The following is a 12949-nucleotide window of genomic DNA, read 5'->3' on the forward strand; positions in this document are numbered from 1 at the left end:
CACTTCTTACACCCAAAATAACACGTTAGTCCTCAATTCTTACACCCTAAATAACACGTTAGTCCTCACTTCTTACACCCTAAATAACACGTTAGTCCTCACTTCTTACACCCTAAATAACACGTTAGTCCTCACTTCTTACACCCTAAATAACACGTTAGTCCTCACTTCTTACACCCAAAATAACACGTTAGTCCTCAATTCTTACACCCTAAATAACACGTTAGTCCTCAATTCTTACACCCTAAATAACACGTTAGTCCTCACTTCTTACACCCTAAATAACACGTTAGTCCTCACTTCTTACACCCTAAATAACACGTTAGTCCTCACTTCTTACACCCAAAATAACACGTTATTCCACACTTCTTACACACGTTAGTCCTCACTTCTTACACCCAAAATAACACGTTAGTCCTCACTTCTTACACCCTAAATAACAGGTTAGTCCTCACTTCTTACACCCTAAATAACACGTTAGTCCTTACTTCTTACACCCTAAATAACACGTTAGTCCTCACTTCTTACACCCTAAATAACACGTTATTCCACACTTCTTACACACGTTAGTCCTCACTTCTTACACCCAAAATAACACGTTAGTCCTTACTTCTTACACACGTTAGTCCTCACTTCTTACACACGTTAGTCCTCACTTCTTACACCCAAAATAACACGTTAGTCCTTACTTCTTACACACGTTAGTCCTCACTTCTTACACACGTTAGTCCTCACTTCTTACACCCAAAATAACACGTTAGTCCTTACTTCTTACACCCAAAATAACACGTTAGTCCTTACTTCTTACACACGTTAGTCCTCACTTCTTACACACGTTAGTCCTCACTTCTTACACCCAAAATAACACGTTAGTCCTCACTTCTTACACACGTTAGTCCTCACTTCTTACACACGTTAGTCCTCACTTCTTACACCCAAAATAACACGTTAGTCCTTACTTCTTACACCCAAAATAACACGTTAGTCCTCACTTCTTACACCCAAAATAACACGTTAGTCCTTACTTCTTACACACGTTAGTCCTCACTTCTTACACCCAAAATAACACGTTAGTCCTTACTTCTTACACCCAAAATAACACGTTAGTCCTTACTTCTTACACACGTTAGTCCTCACTTCTTACACACGTTAGTCCTCACTTCTTACACCCAAAATAACACGTTAGTCCTTACTTCTTACACACGTTAGTCCTCACTTCTTACACACGTTAGTCCTCACTTCTTACACCCAAAATAACACGTTAGTCCTTACTTCTTACACCCAAAATAACACGTTAGTCCTTACTTCTTACACACGTTAGTCCTCACTTCTTACACACGTTAGTCCTCACTTCTTACACCCAAAATAACACGTTAGTCCTCACTTCTTACACCCAAAATAACACGTTAGTCCTTACTTCTTACACACGTTAGTCCTCACTTCTTACACCCAAAATAACACGTTAGTCCTTACTTCTTACACACGTTAGTCCTTACTTCTTACACCCAAAATAACACGTTAGTCCTTACTTCTTACACACGTTAGTCCTCACTTCTTACACACGTTAGTCCTCACTTCTTACACCCAAAATAACACGTTAGTCCTTACTTCTTACACCCAAAATAACACGTTAGTCCTTACTTCTTACACACGTTAGTCCTCACTTCTTACACACGTTAGTCCTCACTTCTTACACCCAAAATAACACGTTAGTCCTCACTTCTTACACCCAAAATAACACGTTAGTCCTTACTTCTTACACACGTTAGTCCTCACTTCTTACACCCAAAATAACACGTTAGTCCTCACTTCTTACACCCAAAATAACACGTTAGTCCTCACTTCTTACACACGTTAGTCCTCACTTCTTACACCCAAAATAACACGTTAGTCCTCACTTCTTACACCCAAAATAACACGTTAGTCCTCACTTCTTACACACGTTAGTCCTCACTTCTTACACCCAAAATAACACGTTAGTCCTCACTTCTTACACCCAAAATAGCACGTTAGTCCTCAATTATTACACCCTAAATAACACGCTAGTCCTCACTTCTTACACCCAAAATAACACCTTAGTCCTCACTTCTTACACTCTAAATAACACGTTAGTCCTCAATTCTTACACCCTAAATAACACGTTAGTCCTCAATTCTTACACCCTAAATAACACGTTAGTCCTCACTTCTTACACCCTAAATAACACGTTAGTCCTCTCTTCTTACACCCTAAATAACACGTTAGTCCTCACTTCTTACACCCTAAATAACACGTTAGTCCTCACTTCTTACACCCAAAATAACACGTTAGTCCTCAATTCTTACACCCTAAATAACACGTTAGTCCTCAATTCTTACACCCTAAATAACACGTTAGTCCTCACTTCTTACACCCTAAATAACACGTTAGTCCTCACTTCTTACACCCTAAATAACACGTTATTCCACACTTCTTACACACGTTAGTCCTCACTTCTTACACCCAAAATAACACGTTAGTCCTCACTTCTTACACCCTAAATAACAGGTTAGTCCTCACTTCTTACACCCTAAATAACACGTTAGTCCTCACTTCTTACACCCTAAATAACACGTTAGTCCTCACTTCTTACACCCTAAATAACACGTTATTCCACACTTCTTACACACGTTAGTCCTCACTTCTTACACCCAAAATAACACGTTAGTCCTTACTTCTTACACACGTTAGTCCTCACTTCTTACACACGTTAGTCCTCACTTCTTACACCCAAAATAACACGTTAGTCCTTACTTCTTACACACGTTAGTCCTCACTTCTTACACACGTTAGTCCTCACTTCTTACACCCAAAATAACACGTTAGTCCTTACTTCTTACACCCAAAATAACACGTTAGTCCTTACTTCTTACACACGTTAGTCCTCACTTCTTACACACGTTAGTCCTCACTTCTTACACCCAAAATAACACGTTAGTCCTCACTTCTTACACACGTTAGTCCTCACTTCTTACACACGTTAGTCCTCACTTCTTACACCCAAAATAACACGTTAGTCCTTACTTCTTACACCCAAAATAACACGTTAGTCCTCACTTCTTACACCCAAAATAACACGTTAGTCCTTACTTCTTACACACGTTAGTCCTCACTTCTTACACCCAAAATAACACGTTAGTCCTTACTTCTTACACCCAAAATAACACGTTAGTCCTTACTTCTTACACACGTTAGTCCTCACTTCTTACACACGTTAGTCCTCACTTCTTACACCCAAAATAACACGTTAGTCCTTACTTCTTACACACGTTAGTCCTCACTTCTTACACACGTTAGTCCTCACTTCTTACACCCAAAATAACACGTTAGTCCTTACTTCTTACACCCAAAATAACACGTTAGTCCTTACTTCTTACACACGTTAGTCCTCACTTCTTACACCCAAAATAACACGTTAGTCCTCACTTCTTACACCCAAAATAACACGTTAGTCCTTACTTCTTACACACGTTAGTCCTCACTTCTTACACCCAAAATAACACGTTAGTCCTTACTTCTTACACACGTTAGTCCTTACTTCTTACACCCAAAATAACACGTTAGTCCTTACTTCTTACACACGTTAGTCCTCACTTCTTACACACGTTAGTCCTCACTTCTTACACCCAAAATAACACGTTAGTCCTTACTTCTTACACCCAAAATAACACGTTAGTCCTTACTTCTTACACACGTTAGTCCTCACTTCTTACACACGTTAGTCCTCACTTCTTACACCCAAAATAACACGTTAGTCCTCACTTCTTACACCCAAAATAACACGTTAGTCCTTACTTCTTACACACGTTAGTCCTCACTTCTTACACCCAAAATAACACGTTAGTCCTCACTTCTTACACCCAAAATAACACGTTAGTCCTCACTTCTTACACCCTAAATAACAGGTTAGTCCTCACTTCTTACACCCAAAATAACACGTTAGTCCTCACTTCTTACACACGTTAGTCCTCACTTCTTACACCCAAAATAACACGTTAGTCCTCACTTCTTACACCCAAAATAGCACGTTAGTCCTCAATTATTACACCCTAAATAACACGTTAGTCCTCACTTCTTACACCCAAAATAGCACGTTAGTCCTCAATTATTACACCCAAAATAACACGTTAGTCCTCACTTCTTACACCCTAAATAACACGTTAGTCCTCACTTCTTACACCCAAAATAGCACGTTAGTCCTCAATTATTACACCCAAAATAACACGTTAGTCCTCACTTCTTACACCCTAAATAACACGTTAGTCCTCACTTCTTACACCCAAAATAACACCTTAGTCCTCACTTCTTACACCCTAAATAACAGGTTAGTCCTCACTTCTTACACCCAAAATAACACGTTAGTCCTCAATTCTTACACCCTAAATAACACGTTAGTCCTCACTTCTTACACCCTAAATAACACGTTAGTCCTCACTTCTTACACCCTAAATAACACGTTAGTCCTCACTTCTTACACCCTAAATAACACGTTAGTCCTCACTTCTTACACCCAAAATAACACGTTAGTCCTCAATTCTTACACCCTAAATAACACGTTAGTCCTCAATTCTTACACCCTAAATAACACGTTAGTCCTCACTTCTTACACCCTAAATAACACGTTAGTCCTCACTTCTTACACCCTAAATAACACGTTATTCCACACTTCTTACACACGTTAGTCCTCACTTCTTACACCCAAAATAACACGTTAGTCCTCACTTCTTACACCCTAAATAACAGGTTAGTCCTCACTTCTTACACCCTAAATAACACGTTAGTCCTCACTTCTTACACCCTAAATAACACGTTAGTCCTCACTTCTTACACTCTAAATAACACGTTATTCCACACTTCTTACACACGTTAGTCCTCACTTCTTACACCCAAAATAACACGTTGGTCCTCACTTCTTACACCCTAAATAACAGGTTAGTCCTCACTTCTTACACCCTAAATAACACGTTAGTCCTCACTTCTTACACCCTAAATAACACGTTATTCCACACTTCTTACACACGTTAGTCCTCACTTCTTACACCCAAAATAACACGTTAGTCCTCACTTCTTACACCCTAAATAACACGTTAGTCCTCACTTCTTACACCCTAAATAACAGGTTAGTCCTCACTTCTAACACCCAAAATAACACGTTAGTCCTCACTTCTAACACCCAAAATAACACGTTAGTCCTCACTTCTTACACCCAAAATAACACGTTAGTCCTCACTTCTTACACCCAAAATAACACGTTAGTCCACACTTCTTACACACGTTAGGCCTCACTTCTTACACACGTTAGTCCTCACTTCTTACACCCAAAATAACACGTTAGTCCACACTTCTTACACACGTTAGGCCACACTTCTTACACACGTTAGTCCTCACTTCTTACACCCAAAATAACACGTTAGTCCTCACTTCTTACACCCAAAATAACACGTTAGTCCACACTTCTTACACACGTTAGGCCACACTTCTTACACACGTTAGTCCTCACTTCTTACACCCAAAATAACACGTTAGTCCTCACTTCTTACACCCAAAATAACACGTTAGTCCACACTTCTTACACCCAAAATAACACGTTAGTCCACACTTCTTACACACGTTAGGCCACACTTCTTACACACGTTAGTCCTCACTTCTTACACCCAAAATAACACGTTAGTCCTCACTTCTAACACCCAAAATAACACGTTAGTCCTCACTTCTTACACCCAAAATAACACGTTAGTCCTCACTTCTTACACCCAAAATAACACGTTAGTCCTCAATTCTTACACCCTAAATAACACGTTAGTCCTCAATTCTTACACCCTAAATAACACGTTAGTCCTCACTTCTTACACCCTAAATAACACGTTAGTCCTCACTTCTTACACCCTAAATAACACGTTATTCCACACTTCTTACACACGTTAGTCCTCACTTCTTACACCCAAAATAACACGTTAGTCCTCACTTCTTACACCCTAAATAACACGTTAGTCCTCACTTCTTACACCCTAAATAACACGTTAGTCCTCACTTCTTACACACCAAAATAACAAGTTAGTTCTCACTTCTTACACACGTTAGTCCTCACTTCTTACACCCTAAATAACACGTTAGTCCTCACTTCTTACACCCAAAATAACACATTAGTCCTCACTTCTTACACACCAAAATAACAAGTTAGTCCTCACTTCTTACACACCAAAATAACAAGTTAGTCCTCACTTCTTACACCCAAAATAACACGTTAGTCCTCACTTCTTACACCCAAAATAACACGTTAGTCCTCACTTCTTACACCGAAAATAACACGTTAGTCCTCACTTCTTTGTTGCTGGACTTGTTGCAATGACAATAAAAGATCTATTCCGTACCGTACCAATTTTTTTAAAGCAATGACAGCTTCAAGGAAAAAAAAGTGTTATTAAAGTCGACATTGCAATGCATTTCACTTTTTTGATAATCATTTTAGAAGGTGTCGCGGGTCCTGCAAAAAATAGCCGCAAAAGGCCCCCAGGCCGCAACTTGGACTCCCCTGCCGGACTGTAAGGTATGATAAGAGAGCCGTACCTGGGACCGTCTGAGGTGTGCCACTGCCTCGTCCAGAAGTTGTTGCAGATCCTTGACAAGGAGAAAGAAGACATGTTGGACTGGTCAAAACTGATCAAGTCTTCGGAAACAAGCACTGTAGACTATGTCAAAGAACATTTCTACTTTCACCTCATAAAGCCCTCAGCAGAATCCATTTTGGATTTGTTTTTATATATATATATATTATATAATCAAGACTGGATGTAATTTGGTGCATGTTTTCTAGTAACATGTTCAATAATTATTTTAGTGTTACGTATTATTTTATTGTCTTTATAAAATAAAATATTATTCATGCAATATTTTTTTTGTGCAAAATTAATATTTAAAAATGGTAACGTCATTAAAACAAAATGTATAAACCCAAGCAGGATTTGGCCCCAGCCTTTAAAAATAAGCCTTGATGCCTGAGCCCGTGGACCAGGAAGGCAACCCTGCCATCAGTTTCTTACCAGTGGCCGAGCAGCAAGCCACTTGGAATGTGTGTTGCTAATTCCGGATACAAAAGGTATCATTTTGAAGCTGAAAATACCGAGGATGAAATACTGCTTATAGAAGCCAGCAGAAAGGAAGAGTGAGACGGAAGCTGAGAGTCAAGTACGCTGGAGTTTGATATGAATGTCGTGATTACCCAAATACGTCTACAGCCAGCTGGACCAACATTAACTAACATTAACTACATTGCTAACCACCAAAACAAATAATCTTTTTATATGTTGGAATGTGAAAAAAATTAACTTGTGTCTTGTTGACTCTCATAGTGATTGTGAACAACGGGTACAATTGCCATAAAAAGTGCAGTTTCCCTTTAAGAGACAAATCTCTTTGCACAACATTAGTAGACGTGTGCTATCAGGTCTTTTAGTACAAGCAAACATTGAGTGCTTGACTTTAGCACAAGCAAACTGAGTGGCTGACTTTAGCACAAGCAAACATTGAGTGGCTGACTTTAGCACAAGCAAACATTGAGTGCCTGACATTAGCACAAACTGAGTGCCTGACTTTAGCACAAGCAAACATTGAGTGCCTGACTTTAGCACAAGCAAACATTGAGTGGCTGACTTTAGCACAAGCAAACATTGAGTGGCTGACATAGCACAAGCAAACATTGAGTGGCTGACTTTAGCACAAGCAAACATTGAGTGCCTGACATTGGCACAAGCAAACATTGAGTGCCTGACATTAGCACAAAATGAGTGCCTGACTTTAGCACAAGCAAACATTGAGTGGCTGACATTAGCACAAGCAAATATTGAGTGGCTAACGTTAGCACAAGAAAACATTGAGTGGCTGACTTCAGCACAAGCAAACATTGAGTGGCTGACATTAGCACAAGCAAACATTGAGTGGCTGACTTTAGCACAAGCAAACATTGAGTGGCTGACATTAACACAAGCAAACATTGAGTGGCTGACTTTAGCACAAGCAAACATTGAGTGGCTGACATTAGCACAAGCAAACATTGAGTGGCTGACATTAGCACAAGCAAATATTGAGTTGCCTACTTTAGCATAAGCAAACATTGAGTGCCTGACATTAGCACAAACTGAGTGCCTGACTTTAGCACAAGCAAAAATTGAGTGGCTGATTTTAGCACAAGCAAACATTGAGTGGCTGACTTTAGCACAAGCAAACATTGGGTGCCTGACATTAGCACAAACTGAGTGCCTGACTTTAGCACAAGCAAACATTGAGTGCCTGACTTTAGTACAAGCAAACATTGAGTGCCTAACTTTAGCACAAGCAAACATTGGGTGCCTGACATTAGCACAAACTAACTGAGTGGCTGACTTTAGCACAAGTAAACATTGAGTGGCTGACTTAAGCACAAGCAATCATTGAGTGGCTGACTTTAGCACAAGCAAACATTGAGTGGCTGACTTTAGCACAAGCAAACATTGAGTGGCTGACTTTAGCACAAGCAAACATTGAGTGGCTGACTTTAGCACAAGCAAACATTAAGTGGCTGACTTTAGCACAAGCAAACATTGAGTGACTGACTGACTGACTTTAGCACAAGCAAACATTGAGTGACTGACTGACTGACTTTAGCACAAGCAAACATTGAGTGGCTGACTTTAGCACAAGCAAACATTGAGTGACTGACTGACTGACTTTAGCACAAGCAAACATTGAGTGGCTGCCTTTAGCACAAGCAAACATTGAGTGGCTGACTTTAGCACAAGCAAACATTGGGTGCCTGACATTAGCACAAACTAACTGAATGCCTGACTTTAGCACAAGCAAACATTGAGTGCCTGACATTAGCACAAACTGAGTGGCTGAGTTTAGCACAAGCAAACATTGAGTGGCTGACTTTAGCACAAGCAAACATTGAGTGGCTGACATTATCACAAGCAAACATTGAGTGGCTGACTTTAGCACAAGCAAACACTGAGTGGCTGACTTTAGCACAAGCAAACATTGAGTGACTGACTGACTGACTTTAGCACAAGCAAACATTGAGTGGCTGCCTTTAGCACAAGCAAACATTGAGTGGCTGACATTAGCACAAGCAAACATTGGGTGCCTGACATTAGCACAAACTAACTGAATGCCTGACTTTAGCACAAGCAAACATTGAGTGCCTGACATTAGCACAAACTGAGTGGCTGAGTTTAGCACAAGCAAACATTGAGTGGCTGACTTTAGCACAAGCAAACATTGAGTGGCTGACATTATCACAAGCAAACATTGAGTGGCTGACATTAGCACAAGCAAATATTGAGTTGCTGACTTTAGCATAAGCAAACATTGAGTGCCTGACATTAGCACAAACTGAGTGCCTGACTTTAGCACAAGCAAAAATTGAGTGGCTGATTTAAGCACAAGCAAACATTGAGTGGCTGACTTTAGCACAAGCAAACATTGGGTGCCTGACATTAGCACAAACTGAGTGCCTGACTTTAGCACAAGCAAACATTGAGTGCCTGACTTTAGTACAAGCAAACATTGAGTGCCTAACTTTAGCACAAGCAAACATTGGGTGCCTGACATTAGCACAAACTAACTGAGTGCCTGACTTTAGCACAAGCAAAAATTGAGTGGCTGATTTTAGCACAAGCAAACATTGAGTGGCTGACTTTAGCACAAGCAAACATTGGGTGCCTGACATTAGCACAAACTGAGTGCCTGACTTTAGCACAAGCAAACATTGAGTGCCTGACTTTAGTACAAGCAAACATTGAGTGCCTAACTTTAGCACAAGCAATCATTGAGTGGCTGACTTTAGCACAAGCAAACATTGAGTGGCTGACTTTAGCACAAGCAAACATTGAGTGGCTGACTTTAGCACAAGCAAACATTGAGTGGCTGACTTTAGCACAAGCAAACATTAAGTGGCTGACTTTAGCACAAGCAAACATTGAGTGACTGACTGACTGACTTTAGCACAAGCAAACATTGAGTGACTGACTGACTGACTTTAGCACAAGCAAACATTGAGTGGCTGACTTTAGCACAAGCAAACATTGAGTGACTGACTGACTGACTTTAGCACAAGCAAACATTGAGTGGCTGCCTTTAGCACAAGCAAACATTGAGTGGCTGACTTTAGCACAAGCAAACATTGAGTGGCTGACATTAGCACAAACTAACTGAATGCCTGACTTTAGCACAAGCAAACATTGAGTGCCTGACATTAGCACAAACTGAGTGGCTGAGTTTAGCACAAGCAAACATTGAGTGGCTGACTTTAGCACAAGCAAACATTGAGTGGCTGACATTATCACAAGCAAACATTGAGTGGCTGACTTTAGCACAAGCAAACATTGAGTGGCTGACTTTAGCACAAGCAAACATTGAGTGACTGACTGACTGACTTTAGCACAAGCAAACATTGAGTGGCTGCCTTTAGCACAAGCAAACATTGAGTGGCTGACTTTAGCACAAGCAAACATTGGGTGCCTGACATTAGCACAAACTAACTGAAAGCCTGACTTTAGCACAAGCAAACATTGAGTGCCTGACATTAGCACAAACTGAGTGGCTGAGTTTAGCACAAGCAAACATTGAGTGGCTGACTTTAGCACAAGCAAACATTGAGTGGCTGACATTATCACAAGCAAACATTGAGTGGCTGACTTTAGCACAAGCAAACATTGAGTGGCTGACTTTAGCACAAGCAAACATTGAGTGACTGACTGACTGACTTTAGCACAAGCAAACATTGAGTGGCTGCCTTTAGCACAAGCAAACATTGAGTGGCTGACTTTAGCACAAGCAAACATTGGGTGCCTGACATTAGCACAAACTAACTGAATGCCTGACTTTAGCACAAGCAAACATTGAGTGCCTGACATTAGCACAAACTGAGTGGCTGAGTTTAGCACAAGCAAACATTGAGTGGCTGACTTTAGCACAAGCAAACATTGAGTGGCTGACATTATCACAAGCAAACATTGAGTGGCTGACATTAGCACAAGCAAATATTGAGTTGCTGACTTTAGCATAAGCAAACATTGAGTGCCTGACATTAGCACAAACTGAGTGCCTGACTTTAGCACAAGCAAAAATTGAGTGGCTGATTTAAGCACAAGCAAACATTGAGTGGCTGACTTTAGCACAAGCAAACATTGGGTGCCTGACATTAGCACAAACTGAGTGCCTGACTTTAGCACAAGCAAACATTGAGTGCCTGACTTTAGTACAAGCAAACATTGAGTGCCTAACTTTAGCACAAGCAAACATTGGGTGCCTGACATTAGCACAAACTAACTGAGTGCCTGACTTTAGCACAAGCAAAAATTGAGTGGCTGATTTTAGCACAAGCAAACATTGAGTGGCTGACTTTAACACAAGCAAACATTGGGTGCCTGACATTAGCACAAACTGAGTGCCTGACTTTAGCACAAGCAAACATTGAGTGCCTGACTTTAGTACAAGCAAACATTGAGTGCCTAACTTTAGTACAAGCAAACATTGAGTGCCTAACTTTAGCACAAGCAATCATTGAGTGGCTGACTTTAGCACAAGCAAACATTGAGTGGCTGACTTTAGCACAAGCAAACATTGAGTGGCTGACTTTAGCACAAGCAAACATTGAGTGGCTGACTTTAGCACAAGCAAACATTAAGTGGCTGACTTTAGCACAAGCAAACATTGAGTGACTGACTGACTGACTTTAGCACAAGCAAACATTGAGTGACTGACTGACTGACTTTAGCACAAGCAAACATTGAGTGGCTGACTTTAGCACAAGCAAACATTGAGTGGCTGACTTTAGCACAAGCAAACATTGGGTGCCTGACTTTAGCACAAACTAACTGAATGCCTGACTTTAGCACAAGCAAACATTGAGTGCCTGACATTAGCAACAAACTGAGTGGTTGAGTTTAGCACAAGCAAACATTGAGTGGCTGACTTTAGCACAAGCAAACATTGAGTGACTGACATTATCACAAGCAAACATTGAGTGGCTGACTTTAGCACAAGCAAACATTGAGTGGCTGACTTTAGCACAAGCAAACATTGAGTGGCTGACTTTAGCACAAGCAAACATTGAGTGACTGACTGACTGACTTTAGCACAAGCAAACATTGAGTGACTGACTGACTGACTTTAGCACAAGCAAACATTGAGTGGCTGCCTTTAGCACAAGCAAACATTGAGTGGCTGACTTTAGCACAAGCAAACATTGGGTGCCTGACATTAGCACAAACTAACTGAATGCCTGACTTTAGCACAAGCAAACATTGAGTGCCTGACATTAGCACAAACTGAGTGGCTGAGTTTAGCACAAGCAAACATTGAGTGGCTGACTTTAGCACAAGCAAACATTGAGTGGCTGACTTTAGCACAAGCAAACATTGAGTGGCTGACATTATCACAAGCAAACATTGAGTGGCTGACATTAGCACAAGCAAATATTGAGTTGCTGACTTTAGCATAAGCAAACATTGAGTGCCTGACATTAGCACAAACTGAGTGCCTGACTTTAGCACAAGCAAAAATTGAGTGGCTGATTTAAGCACAAGCAAACATTGAGTGGCTGACTTTAGCACAAGCAAACATTGGGTGCCTGACATTAGCACAAACTGAGTGCCTGACTTTAGCACAAGCAAACATTGAGTGCCTGACTTTAGTACAAGCAAACATTGAGTGCCTAACTTTAGCACAAGCAAACATTGGGTGCCTGACATTAGCACAAACTAACTGAGTGCCTGACTTTAGCACAAGCAAAAATTGAGTGGCTGATTTTAGCACAAGCAAACATTGAGTGGCTGACTTTAGCACAAGCAAACATTGGGTGCCTGACATTAGCACAAACTGAGTGCCTGACTTTAGCACAAGCAAACATTGAGTGCCTGACTTTAGTACAAGCAAACATTGAGTGCCTAACTTT

General features: G+C 40.6%; 1 protein-coding gene across 1 annotated transcript in view; it reads right to left on the reverse strand.

Annotated features, from left to right (window-relative positions):
* The window catches only part of LOC133550801 (complement factor H-like), a 37922-nt gene that overhangs the window by 7115 nt on the left and 17858 nt on the right, over window positions 1-12949 (reverse strand). Inside the window, exon 7 of the mRNA XM_061896847.1 lies at window positions 6586-6636. Coding sequence (XP_061752831.1) covers window positions 6586-6636 — 51 coding nt within the window. The remainder of the gene's footprint in view (window positions 1-6585; window positions 6637-12949) is intronic.

This window comes from Nerophis ophidion, linkage group LG04, assembly GCF_033978795.1.
Source record: "Nerophis ophidion isolate RoL-2023_Sa linkage group LG04, RoL_Noph_v1.0, whole genome shotgun sequence".
Classification (NCBI taxonomy): domain Eukaryota; kingdom Metazoa; phylum Chordata; class Actinopteri; order Syngnathiformes; family Syngnathidae; genus Nerophis; species Nerophis ophidion.